The following is a 26,055-nucleotide window of genomic DNA, read 5'->3' as shown; positions in this document are numbered from 1 at the left end:
GAAGGTAAAAGTTCAAAGAGATTCAATAAAACATGAATAAAACATTCTCATAAAAGTCTAATCAACATTAAAACCACAGATCTTCCATTAAAAATACATTCTCTGGTGGGCCTTCTTACAAAGAGAGTTTACATCGGGGTCAAAGGTTTGTCATTGAACAGTTCCCAGATGTTTATATTGATGCACCACCTCGACGGCCTCACCATTAATGACCACAGGAGTGGCAACTGAAGAGTCTGTTCTAAAATCAGTGACCATCTCCTTTGGCTTAGAAACATTTAACTTTAAGAAGGAGGACTCGCACCATTCGTTGAAGTCCTCAACCACAGGCCCGGGGTCTGGGTCATCACTGCTGAGAAGGGACAGAATGACAGGGTCATCAGCAAACTTTAAAATGTGACGCTGTGGGAAATGGTGGCGACAATCATTTGTATATAAAATGAATAAAAGGAGTGAAAGAACACAGCCCTGAGAGGAACCAGTAGGATGAAAAGGTGTGTTGTCCCTATGACAACTGGTAACAGTAAGAAAGCTGGCTGTGGTGGAAATTTCCTGGATTGATGGTGGCAGACAGATGGTTCACCCAAACACCTGCCCTGTTTTTTTATTTATTTTTTTAAGTGTTTGCCCTTTTCCAAGCAGTTTCCAGATAAGGCGTTGCAGATGGTCCTGTGTAACAAACCATCTGGCATTTCAGGTTAGGTGGTGCTAGAAACAGTCTGAACTGGGGCACCTTGCATCTTACAGGGTTAGACGGTCCGATCTGTTCAATATACCTCAGGGCGTCTTCAGAGGTCGTGTAGAGTCCAACACTTAGCAGCAAAGGTTTTTTGGTCAACACATAAAGAACCGACAGCATGTTAATCAGAGGCGCTTGTAACGTTTCGTGAGAATGAGACTTCATTTTGCTTGGTAAATTTAGCATTTAGAATGAGACCTCATTCTAAAGTTCTAGAATTGCGCCGCTAAAGGTGGCAACATGTTGGAGCAACTCTGTTGCTTTCATTCTGGGACGTTGCTTTTGAAAACTTTCATTCCTCTCTTTCTGGATGTAAATCGCTTTATTTGGATGATGATTTCCTCTGATGTCAGATGCTGAGCAGCTGGACAGATTTTTACTGAAATCCTTTTGCTTTTGGACATTTGTTATGATGCGTAGCCATGACAACAATGTTTTTTTTTGTTTTTTTTTTACAATTGGGAGCAGATGATCAACATCTCAAAAGCTCAAATAATACCTTAGCTACAAATCACAAAAGCGATAAAAAGGAGGTGCCGTGGATGCATCCCCATCTACCTGGTGGAGGTACTTAAGTAACTGACCGCCGAGATCCTGGAGCTGGTGGGAAGTGCTGCTCGTGACTACAAAAAGACCAGGATCATCCCCTGACACCGGCTGTCCACAATATTGAGAACCTCAACAAGCAGCTGGGAGGAGTGGCCATCGCTCAGGGAGGAGTTCTGCCCAAGATTCAAGTGGTCCTTCTGCCCAAGAAGACAGAGAAACCCAGCAAGTCCAAGTAGACAGATCAACATCTGCAACCGTTTTTTTTAATTTACCCTTTATTTATACAGGTAGTCTCGTTGAGACACGAGAACTCTTTTTCAAGAGAGACCGGTTTTAGGGAGCAGATGGGGGTTAAGGGCTCAAGGGCCCAGAATGGGGCGAATGAGGGTGGAGCCAGGTGTGGGTGCTTCACCTATCCCACCCACATTTTTGATGTTGTCTGTACCGGGGCTTGAACCAGTGATCTTCCGATCACAGGTCCAACTTCTCTAACCTCTACGCCACCATTCCCCACTCCCTCTTCTAAGTCAGACCACTGCAAGAGATTCTTCCTGCCCACAGCCATTAGCATCCGTAACAATTCTGAATGAAACCAGGTTGATGAGTTACAACATTTAATTTCCCTTTGGGATTAATAAAGTATTTTTGAATTGAACTGAATTGAAATGAATTGAACTGAACTGAATTGAATTACTGTATAACCTTTTTATGAGTCTCAAATCATAATTCTGTTAAGGTCACTTTTCTAAAGGAGGCAGCTCTGTGGAAAATGTTTGTATTCTTGCTTTAAAATGTTCAAATTCATGATGAAATTTGTATTTGTGTATTTAAATTTGTAACTCAGAATAAATGCAAAATCATACCAAACATTTTTTGGATTGCAAGAATTTAATGTTTTATTTCAAAGGTTTAGATGTGCATTCTGTAGAAAATAAAACGAATGCATATTCAGACATGACTAATCGTCTTGTTGTGTTGTGGTTTACCTCCTACAGACATTTCAGAGAATATAGTACTACAGAGACTGGGGTTAATCATTTAGCTTTTCTTGGCTTTGAGGGATATTTATCCCACCTGTTGAGGCCCTGAAGCAGTGAAGGCAGTAAATATATCATTATTGAACTGTAATGACCCAGCTGTTTTCTGGGTCGATCCAAAGATACTTTTCTTCTCATATTGTGATGGATTGGTTTAAGGACCTGTCTCTTTGTGTGGGTGTGTGTTCTGTGCTATCCAGCTCCCCAGAGGAACTTTGAGATTGCCTTCAAGATGTTTGATCTGAACGGCGACGGAGAGGTGGACCTGGAAGAGTTTGAACAGGTTGGACTGTTAACACCTACATGTTTTTATAAGCAGACAAAATGATAAATAGAGGGGCTTAGAATAAACAACTTTCACTTAAATTGCAACCGTTAAAACGTATATAGTTACTTTGAATGCTAAGTTCATCTTGGTTGCCATTGGATCTTTTTCATGTCCAGGTACAGAGCATCATCCGGTCCCAGACCAGTATGGGTATGCGACACCGCGACCGCTCCACCACGGGAAACACCCTGAAGACGGCCGGCTGCAGCTCCGCTCTCACCACCTACTTTTTTGGACAGGACCTGAAGGGAAAACTCACTATTGGCAGCTTCCTGGAGTTTCAGAGAAAACTGCAGCATGACGTGCTCAAACTGGAGGTATTAAAAAAAACGAAATAAAAGTTGGAGCTTTTCTGTATTCTTCCATCTGTCCGTCCATCCATCCATCCATCCATCCATCCATCTGTTGGAGACAAACGAGACAAACAACCGTTCACTCTTTCACTCACACCTAGGGACAATTTAGAGTTACCAGTCAGTCTAACATGCATGTTTTTGGTCTGTGGGAGGAAACCGGAGTACCCGGAAAAAACCCACGCATGCACGGACAGAACATGCAAACTCCACCCATAAAGGTCCCCATCTGGGATTCGATCCAGCGACCTTCTGAAGAGGCAACAGCTCTACCAACTGAGCCACTGTGCTGCCCTTTTCTGTATTCTCAAATATTTGATTTTTGGAGACAATTAAAAAAAATTAATACTTTATTTTCAAAACATCAAAGTTCATGCTCAATAATCCAACAAAAAACAAAAAAATCCAACAAAGTTCATTCAGGTCATCTGGACAATTTCTTTTTTTTTTTTTCTTTTCTTGTTGAGACGTTTCATCTTTCCCACAAGCAGTACACTCCCATAGTGGACCAAGTGGCTCCTTGGATTGATGAAGTGTTTTTGGATGAAGGATGAAACGTCTCAACAACAACAACAAAAAAACGTTCAGATGACCTGACTGAATTTTGTTGGATTTTTTTACCTGGATTGTTGAGCATGAACTTTGATGTTTTGAACCACTTTGACTATGGCTGCCTCAGAGGAGTCGCCGGGGGAGAGGGCGGAGCCCAGAAACCATCTTATCACCAGCAAACTGGTCCACTATGGGAGTGTGCTGCTTGTGGGACTCTTTGTTGTGGCTCCTCGGATTGATGAAGTCCTGTGGATGAAGGACGAAACGTCTCAACAACAAAAAGTCCAGACGAACTGACTGAACTTTGTTGGACAACTTTATTTTGAAATAATTAGATCAACATGGTCAGAGTCATCGCTGATGCAAACACGATAGTGTTTTTAAAAAAGTGTTGACGCAAACCACAATGAAAGTTCAGAGATTTTTGTTGTTTAGGATGGAATAAAATGAGCTTTTTCTCATGACATCATTCTGAGCGTCTGCTGGCTTGAACTTCCCCGTCTCTATAGCGCACACTGATTATCAAAATAAAAGCTGTATATTGCAGCTACGCTGTTCATCATGCTTAATGCTCTACCCCTTGAAGTAAAACTACATACTATACCTTTAATAAAAACAATCTAATTAAGGTCTAATTGGTTTAGTTAAAATTTAATATTCAACCATACTTCTCTAATTATTCATAGTTGTATAAAATGTTATCGAGATCAGCTGACATTTATTTATTTTTAACCTTTATTTAATTCTCATGAAGCTTTAAGTTCACCTGCAGCTGCTGTTCCCTCTTCATTCTGGCACTTCACATCCACAAAAACAGCTGTTTGGCTTCAGAGAGGATAAATGTGTGGTTGGTTTTGATAACCTGCTGTGGGTTAATGCATCGAATTGCGAACAACACTCTGAACATGCAGTTTGCAGGTACATCTTTAATTGTGCAGCAGGGGAAGCATTTAGTTAATTAACATGGCTGCCGAGTCCTTTATGGGTCACTCTCCTAATATGTTTTAGAGCTTCGCAAATTAAGAGGGCCCAGCAGAGGAGACATGCAGCTGTTGAGACAAAGGTGTTTCTGAGGGGGCAGTATTTTTGTAAACTACTATATGTGAAGTAGTTTTTGTAGAGCACCTGCACATATCTTTAGAAAAGCCCAAAAGCATTTAGGTTTTTTGGTGATAATAGATTTTGACCAGGACTTGTTAAACATCAAACAGTATTCTGATTGGGTTTTAAAGCTAACTGCTCACAACTCAAATCTTCTGGCATCTGTTTAGAAAGTTTCAGACACAGTTTCTTTTCTTTGTGCTCGAACATCTGCTGCCCAGTCCCTAAAGAGAGAGTTTCTGTTTGGGGAAATGAATTTAGAGTCTCAAAATTTAAAAGACCCAAAAATGAAGCCTTTACAAACCTTCCAGTTTAATTTGAATGTGCGGTAGAGAGTAAAGTTTTAGAAAGGGGGGAGGGCATGATTAAATGAGAGAATAAATCACGAGTTTTGGTAGCAGATGTCGGATAAAAACTATGTTTTGGAGAGTAAACGTCTTTTTTTTTTTTTTTTTGTATGTTAATGCCTTCTTTAAGTTGCCACTGAAGCCGCAGGTCATACAGACTCCCCTTTCTTTTTACTTATTCTAAACTCACCTTCTTTGTCATTTTCTACGAATTTTGTAATTTCTCTTAATGCCCTTTGGCTCAAGATAATTAATTTTCTACAGACTGATATCATGAATGATTACTCAGACCTCCCCTCCTCAAAGGGACGTTTAATTTACAAAGAGTAGACACTCATTGGTGGTATAAATGATCAGAACGCGTCTGAAATGTCCACTCTAGGACTAGTTGTGTGAATGCTTACACATCCTGTTTATGTTTTTCTTATAGTTACCGGTACTATACTTCTTCCAAATGTTTTTTTGGCATTAACTCGTTCCACAGTTTTCAAGCTATTTCATCAAATCATAAATCAAAACGTTCAGCTCTTTCAAGACGATCCTGCTATGACTTTTGGTATTGGTGCAACTTTAGCTGTTTGAAGTGTTCAGCCTTTTCTGCCATTTTTTTTCTCATCAAAAATGAATTGAGTTCATTTGTCTTCCTTCAAATCTTTAGATCTGTTTACAACCTTTTACTGCTCCTTTCACATTTTGTTCTGTTTCAGCTTCTTTCAGCTAATTTCAGCTTTTTTCCAGCTGTGTTGAGCTTTCAGCTTCTTTCTGCTAACTACAACATTTTTGTGCTTCTTCGAACTTCTTTCTGCTAGTTTCAGCTTGTTCTGTTCCTTTCAGCTTATTTCTGTGTTTCAGCTATTTCAGCTACTATTTAGCTGTTTTTATGCTAATTTTAGCTTTTTCAGCTACTTCCACTTTTTTTTTGTGCTCATTTCAACTTTTTTCGGTCTAATTCAGAAAACGTTCTCTCTCTCCACTTGCTTATAATAATTTAAGCTTCTTTCTGTTTGTTAGCTACTATTCAGCTGATTTTTTCTAATTTCCGTTTTATTCTGATAATTTCCACTTTTTGTGCTTATTTCTGCCTCTTTAAGCCTCATTGGGCACAGTTGTGCTCTCTCCACTTTCTTCTTTATGCTTTTTTAGCTACTATTCAGCTTTTTTTGCTTTTTTTTTTTTCAAATTTCTGCTTTTTTCAGATAATTTCAACCTTTTTGTGCTTATTTCTGCTTCTTTCAGCCTAATTGGGCACAGTTGGACTCTGCATTTCCTTCTAAGCTTCTTTCTGCCTTTTCAGCTATGGTACTTTTCAGCTATTTCTTGCTAATTTCAGCCTTTTTTTAGCTACCAGTAATTTACAAATTTTTATGCTCATTTTCGCTTATTTAAACCAAATTCAGCAAATGTGTGTCCTTTCTGCTTTCTTCTGATAACTTGAACTTCTTCCTTTTCAGCTACATTACAGCATGTTTTAAGCTAATTTCAGCTGTTTTTCAGCAAGTTCTTCAGCAATAAGCTTTCACACTGCATTTTCGCAGGAAATGCCATATCTCTAGTTTAGCTTAGCTTTGTGTTTTCTGCCAAAAGTGCTATGAATGAGCGTTTTTTAGGGGTCAGCACATTCAGAAGTGAGAGAGCATTTAGCTGACAGATGTCCTCAGACATAAATCTGCTGGAATGACCTGACACAACCAGAGCTCGCCGTTGTTAAGTCATATTCCAGTGAAACGTTGTAAAAATGCAGATTTAATGTCACCAACAGCTCCAAGGAAGATTCAGCTTAAAGCCTGACTCCATTATTTATTGTTTCCCATCTCCTCATGCCGGCTTTTTAATAATAATTTGTCTGTCCCTTTTGTAGAGCTCTAAATCTCCATCTTTCTCTCTCCCCAGTTCGAGAGGAACGACCCCGTGGACGGCAGAATCACAGAAAGACAATTTGGGGGCATGCTGCTGGCGTACAGCGGCGTCCAGTCTCGTAAACTCAAGCAGACGCAGAAGGGCTTAAAGAAGTTGTTTAAGGATGCTCAGGTAAAAACTAAAACATTTGAATGGAAGCCTTAGATAAATGAAATGTACTTTTGGGTTATATCTGGGGTGATGACTGTATTACCTCACTGGCCTACGTGGGAGGACGTGTGGCAGGTGATGAGGTGTTTGTGCCTGAAGGGAAAAGGAGATTGTGCTGGGAAATTGTTTGTGAGAGCCAAGATAAAAGGTAATACATCACCGAGGGGAGATAACGCATTCAGTGCCCGATATCATCCACCTGACCAGCACTCGTCTGCCCCTTCTTCTTTACTTTGTTATGACCAAAGAAAGCTGTCACTGGTTAGAAAAACACAGCAGCTAGCTCTCCGTTCCTCTCTCAGCTTCTCTGCAAACGCTCATTCTCTCCACGGACAGACTTCAGATTTTCTCCCGCTTCCTTGGTAACTTCCAACTTTTCTAGTTCAATTTTATGACAACATATAGGCCCAGTTCAAGAACAAACTGCGGGATTTTATTTATTTATCGTTGAAAAGATGAATTTCACATCAATGAACATGAGTTTACAAAGTAAACATGCCAGATTTAGTCGCGACGGCTTGTTTTCATCTTTCGTCCCTGGTAGTTTGATGGTAAAACGCTGGAAAAGAAATGAGATGAGATAAAATACGCAAACGAACAAAAGCTTTTATTGCGCTTGCACTGATGAGATAAAAGTTACGTATAAAACACAACTACAGTATACACAATCAAAGAAGACAATGTCGCAATGTCAGGAATAAAGTAAATAATCTGTACCAGATCTATGTAATGTGTAATGTTGCCGATTAAAAAGTCAAAACGTAAAGAAACTTTTTTTTATGAATGATTAAAACAAGTTCTGCAGAACTGGATCTAAAAATGGAACAAGTTGTGTTCATGAGTTTGACGGTGTTCACTTCCGTCCGTTTGGTTTTTATAGATTAACTTTTTTTTTCCAATGTCGTTTTTATTTTATTTTTTCTGTCAATACTATTCTAACTATTTTCTGTCAGTGTTGCCACTTTTTGTCCCCCCCCCACATTGTGGATCGAAGAGGGGGGATAGAAAATACCCTCCATCCGTCCGTGTATGTCGTAAGCTCGATAAGTTGAAAAATACACGAGGTACCGACTTCCATTTTTGTGTGTGGCTACATGTAGGTGTAAGAAATGTTCCTTTGCCACATCAAAATCCAAGATGTCTGCCACCATAAATGTCCATCTTATATTGTGAGCATGATAAATTGGAAGGGGGGGGGACTTCCATTTTGGTGTGTGGCTGCATCTAGGCATAAGAAAGGTCACCACTGAAAACTGGGTTGCCAAGTCAAAATCCAAAATGTCCACCGCCATACGTACACAAGCCACCCCACTCACCTGAGGAAACTATGGTCTCTATATATTGCTAAAAAATAAAGTTTCTTCAAATGATCGGGGTGGCCAAAGAATAATTTGTAGTAACTAAGGCCACCATTGTCCACCCCTGGGCTCCGCCGTTGTGTCTGGTTGTGGCTCAAATGGCTCTCCCTCCACTCACCATGGTCTGTCACTGTTCACTGCTTCAGACAAGCAAAAAAAACAACTCTGTTCTTACCATATTTGTTGCTGTATAAGTCGCAGTTTTTTGCATAAATTAGCATGCCTGCAACTTATACAGCGAAGTGACATATTTTTGTTTTTCCCATATTTATAACCCAATTTTTGGCTGAGATCTGACGATTTCATTCATCCTGACATGGAAAATATTGAACACTACCATTTTCAGCCACTAGAGGGCCCTCGACTAATATGGCAAGCCAAGTGTCTCATTAATAGGTAAAAGAGTCTATTAATGAGACACGTGGCTTGCCATACAAAGCCACCTTTGTCTCGCTCCTGAACTCCTGGAGCAAACATCAAATCAGCTGCATTTCTCTGCACCGCCCAGTTCAACTGAGACACGCCTTTACTATAATGTCGAGCAAACAAATAATTGTTTTTAAATGTTAATCTTGTTAAATTCTTGTTAAAGTCCTGTGCACGCGCGACGTGTACGATGGCAAGTTCGGTATACACGGTGTATACACTTTGAAGTACTTAATATCAAAAACATTACGGTTTACTTCCCTGTCCCAATTCTAGTCCAAACAGAATCGTTCTCTATTCAAACCCGTCGGTGACGGGACATGAGCAAACTGTTTGTGGTCAATAAAAAGTGACTGGTCTCAATAAATTGTGACCTAATTTCTGTAATTGAAGTGTAACATTTTTGTTAGTATTTCCACTTTTTGCAGTCACTAATGTTCCCACTTTAATCTTGACATTTCAGCTCTAAGCTTGAAACTCAGAACAAAATAAAAAAGACAATAACGCCCTCGTTTTTCTTCCTGGGTGACCATAATGCGTTATTTAGTTTTGAGTGTCTCTGCAGGAAGTCCTGTTCCTCCTCAGTGTAACGAGCTCCGTCGGTCAGCTCACTGAACTTAGGCCCATGTCCAATTCCTCCCAAGTGCTTAAAAAGTCTCATCTCAGTTGTTGAAAATTTAGACCGCGCCCATCGAAGTGTAGTTTTTATACTTTAAAGAGCCACGTGCGTCGGACCGAGCTACGGCGAGGCGTGTTTGGCGGTAAAGTTTGGCAGTTGTAGAGAAAAGAAACGCGGAGCAGCGTGACCCTCCCATTCATGAAGAACATGAAAGCCCTGCGCTGCCAGAGTCGTCTCCGAGGAACTCATCTCCTTCCTCTTCCGTCACCCTCTCTCACGCTGCTGTCTGCCTTTCAGATTTGCACTAATGTAAATAAGAGAAGTGCTATTTACTGCCAGGGACCAGATGCTCGCTTTTCTTTGCAAATGAGCTCCTGAGCAGTGCAGCAGCTGTGTGTTGGTGACTCTGTTGCCATGTGTATGCGTGCACGTGTGTTTAGCACCGTCTGTTCTCCTGACCGTTCGCAGAGCTGCGCTCATCCATGCGCGTCGAAAGCTTCTGCCCACTTCCTCTTGTCATGTGTGTCACAGTGCTGAGCCGCTCGCAGTTACGGCCCTGTGCACTTGCAGCTCTCGTTGTGACAAAATGTGACAGATTCTTCACGAGTTCAATGCCTTAATGGCCCGTTTTCATAGCCTTTAGAGATTTTCACTAATTTATTCTTTCTATTTTTGCTCTCGTGTTTTGTTCCGTTTGGCTCAGGGAATCACTTTTGACGAGTTGGAGAACTTCTTTACGTTCTTAAAGAATGTGAACGACGTGGACACAGCCCTGAGTTTCTACCACATGGCAGGAGCCTCAATAGACAAAGGTACACCCACTCTCACTCTTTTTTTTTTTTTTTCTGACATTCTCACTATTCTTCTAATTACTTCCCTTTAGACTTGATTGTTGTCACTTTCATCCTCTCCTTTTCAGAGCTGTGAAAACCCAGCCAACTAAATCTGCTTCCCACATCTTTCTTTTCTTGGCTTTGCTCCTGATCCTAACTCAGCTATTCGTCATCCGTTTGTCCATCCATCCATTTATCTACCACTTCTCCCTTTAGGCCTGCAGGAGCGTGCACATTCAAATTCAAGACTCGCTTATACACACATGACAGATGACTTTCCGCTTACAGTCCAGGCTACTGACACATGGCAGCATCAGAACGGGCCGCAGAATGGATGGGGGGGGACTGTGCTGACCCATCAATTCATGGTTTATCCTCTGGATGTACCAGGAGGATGGATTTAGTGGTTTTCCAAACAGATTAAATTCAGCATGCATATTAAAAGTATTTAAAATTGGACTTTGCATTTCTTTAAAGAATGCATAATGCTCACCACCTTTAATACCAAAGTTTTAGTCCAACAGTTCTCATCTTGAGCATTACATTGCATTGTTGACCTTGTGTTAACCTGCATATGACAAATAAACAAAAAAACAATATCGGCCTATCAAGGAGAAATGACAGACTTGTGGCCATCTTGGTCAAACAGTTTGGGGGGGGGGGGACAAAAACGCCTGAGATATTAAGAAGTCAGTTACAAAGTTAGAGGGGACACTAGTTGTAGCTGTTTTAGTGTTAGTTGTGTCACATGCAGCTTGTTGAGTCATTATTTATTGTGCCGTAACAAACTAAACTAGAGAAACAGAATTTCCTGTGAAAATACAGTGTGAATGCTTATTGCAGAAGAACTTGCTGAAAAACAGCTGAAATTAGCTTAAAAAAAAACGTGCTGAAATGTAGCTGAAAATGTAGAACAAGCAGGAGGAGAAAGCAAAAAGAACACAAACATTGAAATGAGTGCAAAAAATGTGGAATTAGCTGAAAAGACTAATATTAGCATAACAGCTAAACAGTAGCTGAAATAACTGAAACTACCAGAAATAAGCTAAAAGTGGCATAATAAGTTGAAATTAGCAGAAAGAAGTTAATTAGGCTGAAAGTAGCAGAAATTACCACGAAAAACTTGAATTTATCTGAAAACGGCTGAAATTAGCTTAAATATGCTAAAAACCTAGCTGAAAAGGTAGAACAAGCTTAACTTTGCATAAGAAAGCAGAAAGAACATGTTTCCCAATTAAGCTGAACGAAGCAGAAATGAACAAAAGAAAGTGGAAATTACCTGAAAAAGCTGAAATTAGCATAAAACCCTCTGAAAAGTAGCTAAAAAAGCAGAAAGAAGCTAAAATTACCAGAAGTGGAGAGAGCACATTTTTTCCGAATTAGGCTGAAAATAGTTAAAATGCGTGCAATAAATGTGGAATTGGCTGATAAAGCTAAAATTAACATAAAATAGCTAAATAATAGCTGAAATAGTAGAAAAAAGCTGAAACTTGCAGAAATAAACTAAATGGAGCATAACAAGCTGAAATTATCAGAAAGAAGTTAGATGATGAACAAAAATGTAGTTAGGCGCACAAAGCAGCTAAAAATAAACAGCTGAAAGTAGCTGAAAAAAGTTTAAATTTGCACAAGGAAGCTGAAAGAAGCTGAACCAGAACAAAATGTGGAAGGAGCAGGAAAAGTCTGTAAACAGATCTAAAGATTTGAAGGATGTAAAATGAGCTCAATTTTCTATAAGGGGAAAAATGGCAGAAAAGGCTAAATATTTCGAAAAGCTAAAGTTGCACCAGTGTCAACAGTCATGGCACGAGCTGAACGTTTTGATATATGGTTTGTTGAAATAGCACAAAAATTGTGGAACGAGAAAGATGCTGAAAAACGTCCAGAAGAAAAAACGGATCTCAATAGTGTTAATGCGTCATAAACATTCACACAAATAACAAACTAAAGATTCCACGCTGCAACAACACCGTGTTTTGTTTAATTTGTTGTTATTGCCGATAGCAGAATATTTGAAGATCTTTCAGAAGATTTCTTTACAAGTGGATTTATATCACATTAATAAACATAATGTCAACGTGAATGGTGTTTAATGTCACTAAAACCCAAACATTTAATGATTAAATGTCGCACTCGGTTCTCGGTCAAATGAAAATGTTCAGTATTTTCTTCAATCCGCTTCTTGTTCGTTTACAGAATTCATTTTTCTTTGGGATTCGAACAAGATTGATCAGTTTATCTGGAAACTTAAACAATTCGTCTCTTCAACAGTCCCCATGGTTTCTGTCGATACGTGCCTTCGCTGCTCTGCTAGGAGAGTGAAAGGTCAACCCTGAGGTGTTGGTTCACTAAATCCATGTTTGTGGTCCGTACGTTTATCATTTGTGTTCTGATCCACCGGCTTCTGGTTCCTGGACCGCCTCCAGGCACGAGGCGGCAAATGATCTGCTATTGTCCGCTCAAAGGATCTCCTGTAATATTCAAGGCTCTTTGTTCTCTCTTTTCATCTTTCTCATCTCACGCTCGTTTCCAACAATTTCACACCCTTTCTCCACACTTTCTCTCATGTGGGTGTTAAGTTTGGATCGGTGCACAGTGGTTTTCTGAAAGGTACAAAGGAAGAGCTCTAATGAGGTTCTTGATGTGATTTGGCTCCTTTATTCCTTCTCGCACCGTTGGCTTTGAGGCGTTTTTAATCATCTGGGCTTGTTTTGTTTTTTTAAATACCTTAAATCCACCAGCAGTACGACTGCTGACGGCGTAATAATTATTGCGTGCCACTAAAAGGTGAAGGCAGACGATCAAGTTTTTGTCGTGTCATGAACTACTGGACAGTTTTAATAAAACCCTCAGAAAGTAAACATCAGAGGTACCTCCATGAGTCATTAATATTGGGAATCTTCCAAAATCAATATGGCCACCACAGCCTAACCTACAAATGGCTATACAGTAATAGTCAATTATACAAATATGAGGGAACAGCTGTAACAGCTGGTGACATATATCCAGTAACAGCCATATGACATGCATAGCACTTTAACTTATATTAAATGAAAAGTGCTAAATATTATTTATTAGCATTAGTCACCTGTGATGCTGTCTCACTTGTGGAGGCTTGTTCTGGGTTCCTATAGCTGCAGTGTGGGATCCTCTGCTCTCCTGTGCATCAAGGACAGACTTTTTAAGTTCAAAGTTTTTGTCTATCCATTGTGCCGTAACACAAATCATGCTAACGGGGCTAACACGACGTCCAAATGTCTGTGGTGAAACTCACCCAAGTGCTGTCGGCTATTAGCTTCTCAACGACGTCGGGAATGACGGCTTGTAACTCGGGTAAGGCGACGTCGGAAAAATATCTGACTGGGGACGATGTAGCGAGGCTGAACGTAGTCCAAAATCTTTGGAATCCGACATCCTGAACGAAAATAAAACTTCCACACCGCCGCCATTTTGCTTCTTCCTCTCCGCCGTGATCAGATCAAGTAGGCGCGCGTGACGTCATCGCGTTGTGCTGCCGCTGCAGGCGTCCTTGTCACCGGGTTGTCGTACAAAAACAGCGCCTTTTATATCGGTGAGTTATTTTGATGGAATGTCAGGTATTGAACTTTAACGCTAATATCAGCCGAAACCGATACCATGCCGATCATATCGTAATAAAAACCCACTCAAGTGGTACTCATTTATTGAGAGCTTTGCTTAAAATATTTAGCATTAGTTATCAGAGTCAACTTTGTTTGCCTGTTAGCAAAATATCCCGTGAACCACCGGATGGAGAGATATTCGTCTAAAACTCTGGCGTGAAATCTGTCGTGCGTTTTCATCAGTTTGAACACCTGATCCCCTCACATCCTCCATCTTTGTTTCCCCCTCAGAGTGCTGTCCTGCTTCTGTCTTCTCGTCCTCTCTCTCTCTCTTCTCTTCTGTGTCCCTGATAAATTCAAGCCCTTCCTCGTATTGATCCAACGCCTTTTGACTCGTGCACAGTTTGGGACGTTTGTGTCGTCTTTGTTGCACCTAAACCGCAACGTTCTCCGTCTCTCAGTTACCATGAAGCAGGTGGCCCGCACTGTCGCCAAGGTGGAGCTGTCGGACCACGTGTGCGACGTGGTGTTCGCTCTGTTCGACTGCGACGGTAAGCTGCCACGTCGCCTCCCTAAAAAATAAATTCTGGACAAGTGGTGCCTCCATAGGTGAAAAAAAAAAAAAAACTGATGCAATTTCCTCCTCTTGCTTTCCTTTCCTTTATTATTTCATCATCCCTCTCCCTTGTCCATCTCTGCCCCATCCCCCCCCCCCTCCACTTACCTCGTCTGTCTCCCCCAGGGAATGGAGAGCTCAGTAACAAGGAGTTCATAGCCATCATGAAGCAGCGGCTGATGCGGGGGCTGGAGAAACCCAAGGACATGGGCTTCACTCGGCTGGTGCGCGCCATGTGGAAGTGCGCCCAGGACACCGCCTGGGACTTCGCTTCGCCCAAGACGTAATGGGGACGGTCGACTTTCCTCGTTTGGGTGTGTGACGAAAAAGAGAAAAGGGGGGAGTTTTTTTTTTCCTGTACACAATTAACGCATTGACTTTATTAAGGCTGCAGCTCTGAGGGCCGTCATCAATCATCGTCGCATGTCGCCGTCGTTCCAGCCAACAGGAAATTGACTGAAGCATCCTGCCGCCGTGCAACGATTCTCTTAAAGGCTGTTCTGCTGGCCTGAGGCATTATGGGTATTTGTATATTTCAGAATATGCCGAGTTTATTTTCCCCTCATGTTTTCTAAACGAACGCGGCTTATGAACCATGGGACTGGCAAACACTAAAAACACGAGCAGCCATGTTTGTTTTGGGGCTGCTCCACTCCGCCTGCTTCCTCTCCGTTCCAGAAAAGATCAGTAACGCTTGTGTGTATTCGTCTAATTATTACTGCTCACTCGAAAACTCTTTATATAAAATGCATAATAAAAATATATCTAATAAAGATGTTTTAATATTATAAAGAATGTGTGCTTTGTCTAGTTTTGCTTCCATGTTTTCATTTTCACATTTTCAGTTTAAAGGTACTCAATGAAAAGTGTAAAATTAAACTCCAGAACTTTATCAAATGGTGCAGTTTGAAGGAGTTTACTTCAGTAGTTTACTAGATATATTGATATACAGTTTTGTAATGCGGGTCCACACTCAATGTAAACAAAGCGCTTTTAGGGAAACTTCTAGAACAGTAAATTTAACATTTTACTCTTTTTCAGTCACTTTGGCTGTTTCTGTGGGCGAACAAACACACAAGGTAGATGGCATCCGGTCTTAAAATGTGCTTTAAAATTCTGAATTTAACGACACACGAACCAAAGGTATGAGACAAATATTGAGTCGTTATTTTTGTTCGCTTTTCAAAACTGTGCAGCGTGTACTTTAAATAAATTCCTCTATTAAAGAGGTTAAGGTAGAGAGGATATATACTGTAAATATAGATAGATAGATAGATAGATAGATAGATAGATAGATAGATAGATAGATAGATAGATAGATAGATAGATAGATAGAGAGATAGAGATATAGAGATATAGAGATATAGAGATATAGAGATAGAGATATGTAGATATATAGATAGAGATATGTAGATATATAGATAGAGATATATAGATAGAGAGATAGAGATATATAGAGGTAGATACTGGTAGATGGATACCCATAAATCAGTAGATACTGGTAGATAAACAAATATCTATAGACACCTGTGGATAGATGGATACCGGCAGACGCCCGTAGATAGATACTGATGATCCCTGTAGATGGATACCAGTAGATCGATAGATACTGGAAGATAGATAAGTTACCTGTACATACCGTTAGATAGATGGATACCTGTAGATGTGGATAGATAAATACTGGTAAATACTCATAGATAGATACCCATAGATGAATGGATACCAGTAGATAGTTACCTGTAGATACTGGTAGCTAGATAGATACCAGTAGATGGGTATACCGGTAGATAGGTGGGTGGGTGGATGGATGAATAATCTAATGAAGTATTTTAATTACTGTTTTCGGCTCGTCTTGGTTAGTTTTGCTGCCAGGACTTCATATTGTAAGTAAATCTCAGTAATGGATTAACAAGGACTTATCCGTTGTGGCACCAGTGAAGTCGTTTGTCATGGGTAATGACGTGTGGCGTTCACATGTTTAAACTAAAACACTCCCACTGATTGCATCTACTGGCTTTTACTGTGCCCAAGAAGAAAAGTGTGTGTTTCTGTGCAGGAGCAGTCGGCAGTTTTTGTCTGATTGAAATGGAGAGGATGGACAGTCCTCAGCTTCTGCTGCCCGGTAAAAGATTGTCCTGCAGACGGTGCTGAACCGAGCCGGCCCACTCCACTCTCACACTTCACAGCTGACAGGTGGGAGTGGTGCTGAGGAGGGGTTGCTGGGTTGCAGATTAGGCTGAAGGGTCCTCTCGGCATCCCTCACTCGTGTTCTTCCCCGAGCATGCGTCTGGAATTACACAAAAAAAACTAAAATCATTTTCAAACGTGAATCACGGTTTCTCATCAAACATGTTGAGCTTTTAGTTAAAACTGAATCAAATCTCTGTTGTTGTTTTTTTTTAAATAAAAGAAACGGCTTTGAATGAAAAGCTCTTGTAGAGATCAGCGAACACTTGAATCTGCAGAGTCATTTCTGCAAAACAACAAAAAATAAAACTCAACAACTCATCCGTGTAAACCCCAAGCAAGCGCACTGTCAAGTTTCTCTGCTCGGTGACCGCCGAAGCAGAACTTGATGGGAAGCTGTTGTCGAACTGGGGGGGTTAGGGGGCTATGTTTGGAGTGACTGCAGGCCTAACTCATAAATCAAGATTTTTTTTTATGTGTAATCAGTTTAATCACATTTCCTCCAAGTTCACACGCATGAGTTATGTGGAGGGGACGTGCTGTTCTCCAACTGTGCATAATTCTTGTGCGGGTCATTTACAATATGAAGATGGTCATACAAGTTAATAAAACATTTACCAATGCAGAGGTTAGCTCGTCAGCTTTATATTGGATCAAGAAGGAACACTCAGTGGAATTATGTTGAGTTTTAACCTTGAAAAGAATAGACGTCACCCTCGGAGTGTTGTGAATGACGCTCCACTACTACCACGCCTAATTATTAGCTCACTATCTGAAAAAAATGACTGAATTTTAGCCATTGTTGTTGTTTTCTAAGGGCAGTTGGCGGCCATCTTGATTGGAGTTGGCTTCAGAAGTGAATGCGTTGTAGACATGCATCTGGTATTTCCTGAAAGTTTCGTTAAAGGTCACTCATGAGATATTGTGCTAACAGACGCTAGTAAAGCCAGGCATTTGCTTTTCGTGGTAGGCCATAATAAACGAAATGACGCTACTAAACTAGTTATCAACCTGTGTCTTTCACAAACAAATGTTCTTCAAGTCTGAGGGAGAAATGTGTCATTTTCTAATAACTGTACTTTGTTTTCCTAATTGCTGATTTAAACATTTAGATTTTTACCCCGACTTCTTCAGAGCTATGCGTAAACGTTCAGCCGCACCCAAAACCTGGACGTCCCGCAGGGACAGCTGTCCAGATGATCAGGTTTTCATATTCAGCTAATGTCACAACCGTAAGACATGTTCACCGACTGGATACATGCGTAAAGAACTTGGGCTGATTCTACTGTTCGTGTCCTGAAGGCCCACCTGGTCTTTCTGGACTCATTACACATCAACCTCAGTAGCCTCATAGCTAATGTGAAATATGAAACATTGCTAATTTTGACAGGACTAACTAGCTAACAGGAAGCAGGTTATGGGGTGCCTGACCATTCAATGGCATTTTGAAAACTGCCCATGGCATCAGGTGACAGTATGCATATGGCCCCTTCTGTCCCACATTTACAGCTGAGCCTCATGGCTGCAGCACAGAGGGGCTACACCGCCATCTGGTGGCAGCTGCACAGAATTACAACACGTAAAAATCAAAGTCAAACGAAAAAAAAAAACATTTCTTTATTTCAGTCAACCTTTATTTATACAGGTTAATCCCACTGAGCCTCGGGGACTCATTTACAAGAGAGATCTGATTTTAACAAAGAATGATGACAACAGTGGACGATCAAAGGATGCGCACAAATTTATTTTTTTTTTTTTCACAAATGAAAATAAAATGGTGTTTAAAAGAACATGTAACAAAAAACAGCTAGATTGTAGGGCGGTGTAGAAAACTAAAAACAGGAACGTGTCTGCATTGGTTCTTGCCAGGAACTTAACAGATGTTTGAAGCCACTTAGAGAGGTCAAGGTCGAGAGCTTCAGAGCTTTTTGTAAGATTTTCCAGGAAACAGGAGCAGAGTAGGAGAAGGCCCTTTTACCTAGTTCAGTCCTCATTGAGGGAACACTGCAGGTAATCATGTCCTGAGAGCGCACGCTGTAGCTGCACTCATGCAGAGACACGTAGGAGGAGATGTAAGAAGGTAGCATACCAATAAGTGATTTAAAGATGAAAATGTACCAGTGAGAGAGTCTGCATGAAGTTAACCATGTCCAGTTAACCAGTGAATACTGGGTGCAGTGGTGGGTACGATAATCACAGCCAGTTATGAATCTTAGTGCACCATGATAGACAGCGTCCAACATCTGCAGGGTTCTTGTAGGAGCGTTCATGTAAATAATGTCACCGTAATCAATGGAGGGAAGGAAAGTCACAGTTACAAGGTGTTTTCTAGCATTCAGAGTTAGACAGGATCTGTTTCTGAAAAAGAAAACCAGTTTAGCTTTCAGTTTCTTTACTAGGTTTTCCACACGGAGCTTAAAAGAGATGTGGGTAGACCAAGATACCCAAATATTTGTAGGAATTGATAAACTCAGTAGGAACGCTATTCGAGGATAAAATCAGAGGAAGAACTGCTGGGACCGACTTCCTGTTTGAAAACAGCATCCCTTTGATTTTGTCGGCGTTTAGGACAAGTTTGAGACGGAACAAATCTGACTGGATGATGTAGAAAGCAGATTGTTTTAGCTCGACAAACAACTGTGTCATCAGCATAGAAATGTAAGAATGCATCAGGGATGCTCTGACTTACATTACCTATGCAATTGTGAAGAGGGTGGGTCCCAAGACAGAGCCTTGTGGTACACCATTGTTGACAGATAACTGTGTGAATAGCACATAGAGAACCAATATTTAATAAAAAATGTTGCAAAGTTGCTGCCAGTGGGCTCACTATGGTCACCATGGTAACTAGACATTTGTCTCTCACTCCCTCACTGCCAAGTTAAGACAGAAACGAACTGAAAAAGAGCTTCAAACAGCAAAAAGTTTCTATACATTTTTACACTGAGTGGCAGAAAGCTCTCATGCTCACGTTTTATATTTATACAGTGTTTCATACATGGAAGCTTGCATGTGCACTCTGTATTCGGGGGGAGGGGGGGAGTCACACAGAATAAAAAAAGAAATTCTTACATTTTGATGGGTAATTTGTGAATTTATTAAACAGTTGTAGGAATAATAAGTGTTTGTTTGCAAAGGATTAGAAAATCCTACACAGCAACTGTCTGAGCAATCTGTTGAAAAAAAAAGTTAAATATAAAACGAACTGCAGGTGTGTAAAAACACAGATATTAAAATGTTAATTTAGACATGGGAACTTCCTATGACCTGATCCACCGAGCTCATGACTCAATTCCCAGTCAAGTTACAAGACGAAATTTATTAACAGGATAGTAAAAAACATGCTTTAATGCTTGTGCATTACGTTTTTTTTTTTTTAGAAAACATCTAAAGAAAATGTAAAACTACAGAAGCTTTAAACCATTAAAACACTAAAAACTCAGGACATTTAATGTTTACATTACACCTAATCAAGTACAGTCCAAATCAACTTAAATAAAAAAATACACTGACGTTTAAGGCAAGGTTTTTATTTAAGGTTGGAATAGAAAACAAAAATCAGTGGTACAGAAGTTTATACAGTAAAGTCGAACTGAAAGGAAAAAAGTGATTCTAGTTCTGCGAGGCTCAACATCCTCACATCAACACGCTCAGAGATGCATGAAAAGAATTTTTGATCCTTAATGTTAAAACAGAATAAAACTTTATAAATACACAGTATAAAACTGTTTTATTTGATGCAATTTAATCCTAAGAAGAAGAAAAAAAGCCCCGAATCCTTTACAACTTGAAAATGGACAAAAAAAAAAAAGAAACTTGGAACAAGAATCGTACACGAACTAACTTTTTAAACACGTTTCTGATCAGGATTGGGGGGGGGGGGGGGTCATTCATTGTTAACTACATGAAAAAAACCGAACTTACATTATTTAAAGGGACACCTATATTCAGAAAAAGTTCATGATAACAAAAGAAACAAACGTCAGCTCCATTCATGGGTGTCCTGTGGCCACCTAGTGGCCATAAGTTAAATTACATTTAAGTCAAACAGCCTGATGTCACAGCTGGAAACATCTGCCTCGCATCACAAACGGTCTCCTCTACAAAGAAAACGAAGTGCCGGGTCTCGTTGTGCTGCAGGGTTAGTCCCATCAGACGAGTCTTCCTGATCCCAGGTCCAACTGGAAGAGTCCGAGTTCCTCAGTCGCTGTCGAACCTCACAGAGTTGATGGTGGTGGAAATGGCTCCGCCTCTGTAGCTTCCCCTTTTCTTCTTCGTCTTTTCATGGCGGAATGATTTGCCTTTGGTGTTTCGGAGTATCTGGTTAGCTTTCTGTCCCCAGTCTCCGTTCGCTCCAGACTGGAATCACAACAACGAGAAGAAACCTGTAAACAAACTTCTGGGTCACGTCCAGAATCTTTGAAAGTGACGTGGACTCACCTTCGCTTCAAAAGAGTTGTCTGCAAGACGGGGGTCCACCTCGATGTGCTCTTCCACTATTCTCCGGAAGGGAACGTTGGACGACTGGAACGAGAAGTCAAATCCATCAAACGTCTCATCTCAAATTCAGTTCAGTTTGTTTATGCAGCACCAAGTCACAACAGAAGTCGTCTCAGGGCACTGAACAGAACCAGTAGACCCTCTGTACTTCATGGACTTGCTCTCTCACGTTTTCGATTGTCAACTTTAATATTACTCCCGTGATTGGGACGGTACGGAATAAAAAGTTAAAATAAATAAATACTCGGGACAGGTGCCGTCATTTTGTAGTTTTCTTTCAGCAAGCCTAAACTGTAAGGCTAGTCAAAGAACTACACTACCCAGAAGCCAACAGTGCTTCCGGTTGCTGCTTTCTGCCGAAACAGAGGGAAAGTTTTGATCCGATCCGAACTAAAAAGTTTGGTCCTTATTCACAGTGACTTCGGCGCTGAGTGGTGAGGGCAGAGAGCCGATCAGAACTGGACCAGGACTACTTCCAGCCTCATCGGTCAACCTGAGAGCTGCTTGCCGGCTCAAGGAGCCTCTCGAGCCGGGAGGTGTTACTTGGAGGTCCGGTGTTTTCTCCAGAGCTCCCCCAGACTTCTTTCATCCAGATTCCTCTGGATTATTTGGACTCTTCTCGGGACCGCCGTGTGGTTTTTGTGCTGGATCTCCGAAGGTCCAGCTCTCTCCAAAAGCACCTGACGCTCAACGGATGCAGAGCCGATCAGAACCCGACCAGAACCAGACCAAGGCTGGTGAGTACAGATATAACATTTTGCAGTAGCTACTGAACATATGTTGTTAAAATGATGTAGATTTAAGAGCTTAGAACATTGCAAGAGTGTGGGAAGGGTTTATAAAGCCTTAAAATATAAATACTAAAATAAATATAGCATTCCTACTTCAGTTTTTCACCCATCACGGGGTGGGGTGGGGGATGGAACGTAGCCCCCGTGATAACCGAGGGACATGTAGAGTCAGTTAATAACTAGGCCTGTCATGATAACACATTTTGCTGGGTGATTAATTGTCTCAGAAATTATTGCGATAAACGATAATATTGTTTGAAATTTGACAATAATTAGTAATTATTATCAAATTTAAGAAGACATGTTGATTAATTTGTTTTGCGTGTAGTATCTTTTTTGACCACCGGATGGCAGTATAAGACTGAAACGAAAGATGGATAGTGAGGGACAAAACTTTTTAGACGAAGTTTCAACCGTGAATTTTGGAGCTTCGACTCGACGGAGGTTTTTTCCTGAGGTCGGCCTGTTAGCTTAGCTCGTAGCTTAGCTGCTTTTAACAATCCAAAGACGTGACTTTGGATTGCTAAAACAGATTTTAAAAAGAAACGAGAAAGGGCGGAGTCAGTGAAGAGCACCGGAGTTGAGCTTTTTATCATCCAGTGTCTTCAGTGGAAAGAGAGAGACACGAAGAAACGATAAAGCCGATAAATGAACATGAGGTCGATAATTTTCACTTATTTGATTTTCAGGTCTCTCTTGTAAACGAGTCCTCGAGGCTCAATGAGATTAACCCGTCTAAATAAAGGTTGAATGATTAATTGATTTATTGTTTATCGGAACAGGTCTATTAATAATGTTACTTATCTAAGGACAAAATCTGGAGGAGTTTCTGCCGACACGTTCTCTCTGGTCCTACCTTCTTGTTGGCTTTAGGGAAGGTCTGGGGGGTTGTGATCACTTTCTTGTTATTTGGAGTCTTTTCTTCCGTCTCCTCCTCTTCTCCGTCCTGTTTCTTCTTTCCATTGGCGTCTGCGTGAATTAGAGGAAACACCTTCACTCGTGCTCTTATTACAAGACTGTGCATGACAATAAAAGTTTTATTAATCAGGTAAATACAAACAACGTCTCTATAGAATCACGTCACGTTGAGCTGCTTTAAACTCACATTTAGTCGTGGGGGTCGAGGGGGCAGTGGCTGCTTTACGTGGTTTTCCTTCGTCCTCGGAGGAGCTCTCTGAGGAGCTGCTGCTCTCCTTGGTTTTAGCTGCTGGAGTCTTCTTGGCTGCGACAACAGGCGCAGCGGCTTTTTTGTTACTCTTCGCCGACTCCTCCTCTTCAGAGCTGCTTTCACTGGATGAAGACGACTTGGCGGCCTTCGCTGACGTCTTAGGAGTTGTTGCTGAAGGCTTAGCGGGGGCAGCCTCTGCCTCCGACTCAGAGCTTTCTGAAGACTCGGAGCTGCTCTCTTTGGCCTTTTTTCCTGAAGCTGGCGTGGCCTTCTTGGCACTAGCAGCTGCGGCAGGCTTCGAGATCGGTGTAGCTGCTTTAGCGACGGCAGGTTTAGCTTTGACTGGTTCTTCATCCTCAGAGGAGGAGTCAGAATCAGAGCTGCTCTCTGCTGCAGCTGCTTTAGCTGCAGGAGTGACGGGCTTTGAAGGTGGTGTCACTGCTGTGGACTTTGTCTTGGCAGGTGGAGCAGCCTTCGAGGCTGCAGGTTTCGCCTTAACCTGTTTTTCATCCTCTGATGAGGAGTCGGACTCTGAGCTGCTCTCTGCTGCAGGTTTTGCAGCTGGAACAGCAGCTGATGGCTTGGATTTTGCTGGCTGTTCTTCAGAAGATGAATCGGAGTCCGAGCTGCTTTCAGCGGCAGCGGCCTTCCCTTTCGTAGCTGCAGGCTTTGATGCTGGAGTGGACACTTTAGCTGCAGGTGGCTTGGCCTTAGCAGTCTCCTCTTCATCCTCTGATGAGGAGTCAGAATCAGAGCTGCTCTCTGCTGCAGCTGCTTTAGCTGCAGGAGTGACGGGCTTTGAAGGTGGTGTCGCTGCTGTGGCCTTTGTCTTAGCAGGCGGAGCAGCCTTTGAGGCTGCAGGTTTCGTTTTCACCGGTTCTTCATCCTCTGATGAGGAGTCGGACTCCGAGCTGCTCTCAGCTGCAGGTTTTTTAACAGCAGGCTTTTTTGCAGCTGTAGCAGTTTTAGCAGCTGGTTTGGGTTTCGCTGGTTCCTCATCCTCAGAGGAGTCCTCCGAGGATGAGGAGCTCGTCTCTGCTGCCTTTGCTGGAGGTTTAGAGGCAGCAGCTGGTGCTTTGGGGGTTGCAGGTTTAGCCACGGGTTTTACAGGCGCCTCATCTTCAGAGCTGCTTTCTGAAATGTGGATAAGAAACGATGTTTAGAAAAATATGCACCAGCAATAAAGCTTCGATAAAATAAGATATTTATACACTGCCTGGCCAAAAAAAAAAAAGGTTGCACACTAATATTTCGTTGGACTGCCTTTAGCTTTGATTACAGCATGCATTCACTGCGACATGGTTTCGATAAGCTTCTGCAATGTCACAAAATCTATTTTCATCCAGTGTTGCATTAAATTTTCCACCAAGATTTAACGGTGCCAGCACCGTTCCTCTTCACCCTCTACACTGCAGACTTCACCATCAACTCCCCACACTGCCATCTGCAAAAGTTCTCCGATGACTCTGCCGCAGTCGGCCTCATCGCAGTCGGCCTCATCACAGGTGAGGACGACTCAACGGACTCCAGACTTTGTGGACTGGTGCCAGCAGAACCACCTCCTGATCAACGCTGCTAAAACTAAGGAGCCGGTGGTGGATTTCCGCCGGCACAGACCCACCTCACTGACCCCGGTGAACATCCAGGGAGTGGACATGGAGATCGTGGACTCTTACAAGTACCTGGGTGTTCACCTGAACAATAAACTGGACTGGTCTCACAACACTGATGCACTTTACAGGAAGGGTCAGAGCAGACTCTACCTGCTGAGGAGACTGAGGTCTTGGAGTGCAGGGGGTGCTCCTGAAGACCTTCTTTGACTCGGTAGTGGCATCAGCCATCTTCTATGGTGCTGTGTGTTGAAGCAGCAGCTTAACATCAGCTGAGAAGCAGCAGCTAGATAAGCTCATCAAGAAGAGCAGCTCAGTGCAGGTGGTGGGAGACAGAAGGACTCGAGCTAAAATATCATCATTGCTGGACAACGTCTCCCACCCCATGAAGCTGTTGCTGAACTGGAGAGCTCGTTCAGTGACAGATTCCTGCTCCTAAATGCACAGAGGAGTGTTACCGCAGGTCCTTCCTCCCAGCAGCTGTTTGACTCTACGACCACCACTGCTCCCAACAAACCCAATAAGGATTAAATACGCGCTGACCTCTGCTAAAACACACACTCTGCCTGTAATACTTTAAATAGTCTGTCCTTATCAATGTTCCAACTCATATTGAACATTATTATTGATATTGTTTTTCTTATTTCTTCATATATTGTTTTTAATATTTAGGAAGTTGTGTGTTAAATCTTTTTATCTGTTGCTGCTGTTACATTTGAATTTCCTGAATTTCCTCGAAGACGATGGGTCCCCACTCTCCTTCCAGTTTTTAATAATGCGTTGGGACAGTTCTTAACCCAGTTATAGTCGTTTCTTCAATCTCCTTGGATGTTTTCTCTGTGTGATGCCAATGATTTGACCCTTCTCACACAGACTGACATCTTTTCCACGACCACGTGACGTGTCTTTCAACGTGGTTGTTTAAGAAATGAGAAGCAGCTCATTGCACCAGTCGGGGTTAAATAACTTGTTGCAGCTGAAAGATAATCGTCCATGCAGTAATTATCCAATAGGAGGCTCGTACCTGTTTGATCAGTTAAATCCAGGTGACAACTATTTTTTTTTTTTGGCCTGGCAGTGCTTGATCAGCCTTTATCCCGCACATTGTGGCAGGAAGGGTCACGCGCATAAATCACAGTATCCATATTTACACATTTTCTGAAAAATAACCTCCAGATTTTTGGTGCCTCTTACCTGAGCTGGAGGACTCGTCTTTCTGAGCTGGGGTAGTCTTTGCTGGCGCAGGTTTAGCTGTTGGTTTCTTCGCCTCCTCCTCCTCCTCTGAACTGGAAT

The 26,055-nt window shown here is 41.7% G+C and overlaps 2 protein-coding genes across 4 annotated transcripts in view; one reads left to right on the top strand and one right to left on the bottom strand.

The window, feature by feature from the left end:
- The window catches only part of micu1 (mitochondrial calcium uptake 1), a 49,701-nt gene extending 34,808 nt beyond the window's left edge, over positions 1–14,893 (top strand). For all 3 annotated transcript variants that reach the window (XM_037678470.1, XM_037678463.1, XM_037678454.1), the window contains 6 exons: positions 2,526–2,608; positions 2,770–2,970; positions 6,897–7,034; positions 10,180–10,288; positions 14,352–14,441; positions 14,633–14,893. In XM_037678470.1, coding sequence (XP_037534398.1) covers positions 2,526–2,608; positions 2,770–2,970; positions 6,897–7,034; positions 10,180–10,288; positions 14,352–14,441; positions 14,633–14,793 — 782 coding nt within the window. In that variant the 3' untranslated portion in view covers positions 14,794–14,893. The remainder of the gene's footprint in view (positions 1–2,525; positions 2,609–2,769; positions 2,971–6,896; positions 7,035–10,179; positions 10,289–14,351; positions 14,442–14,632) is intronic.
- Positions 14,894–20,600: 5,707 nt separating this feature from the next.
- The window catches only part of nolc1 (nucleolar and coiled-body phosphoprotein 1), a 9,636-nt gene continuing 4,181 nt past the window's right edge, over positions 20,601–26,055 (bottom strand). The window contains exons 10-14 of the mRNA XM_037678571.1: positions 25,957–26,029; positions 23,090–24,286; positions 22,841–22,953; positions 21,134–21,217; positions 20,601–21,052 (exon numbers count right to left, since the gene is read on the bottom strand). Of these exons, the coding sequence (XP_037534499.1) occupies positions 20,894–21,052; positions 21,134–21,217; positions 22,841–22,953; positions 23,090–24,286; positions 25,957–26,029 (1,626 nt within the window). The 3' untranslated portion in view covers positions 20,601–20,893. The remainder of the gene's footprint in view (positions 21,053–21,133; positions 21,218–22,840; positions 22,954–23,089; positions 24,287–25,956; positions 26,030–26,055) is intronic.

The sequence above is a fragment of the Nematolebias whitei genome, chromosome 1, assembly GCF_014905685.2.
Source record: "Nematolebias whitei isolate Nwh7 chromosome 1, NemWhi1, whole genome shotgun sequence".
In the NCBI taxonomy this organism is placed as follows: domain Eukaryota; kingdom Metazoa; phylum Chordata; class Actinopteri; order Cyprinodontiformes; family Rivulidae; genus Nematolebias; species Nematolebias whitei.
Note: the sequence above shows the minus strand (reverse complement) of the source record. Positions and strands in the feature narration are given on the sequence as shown.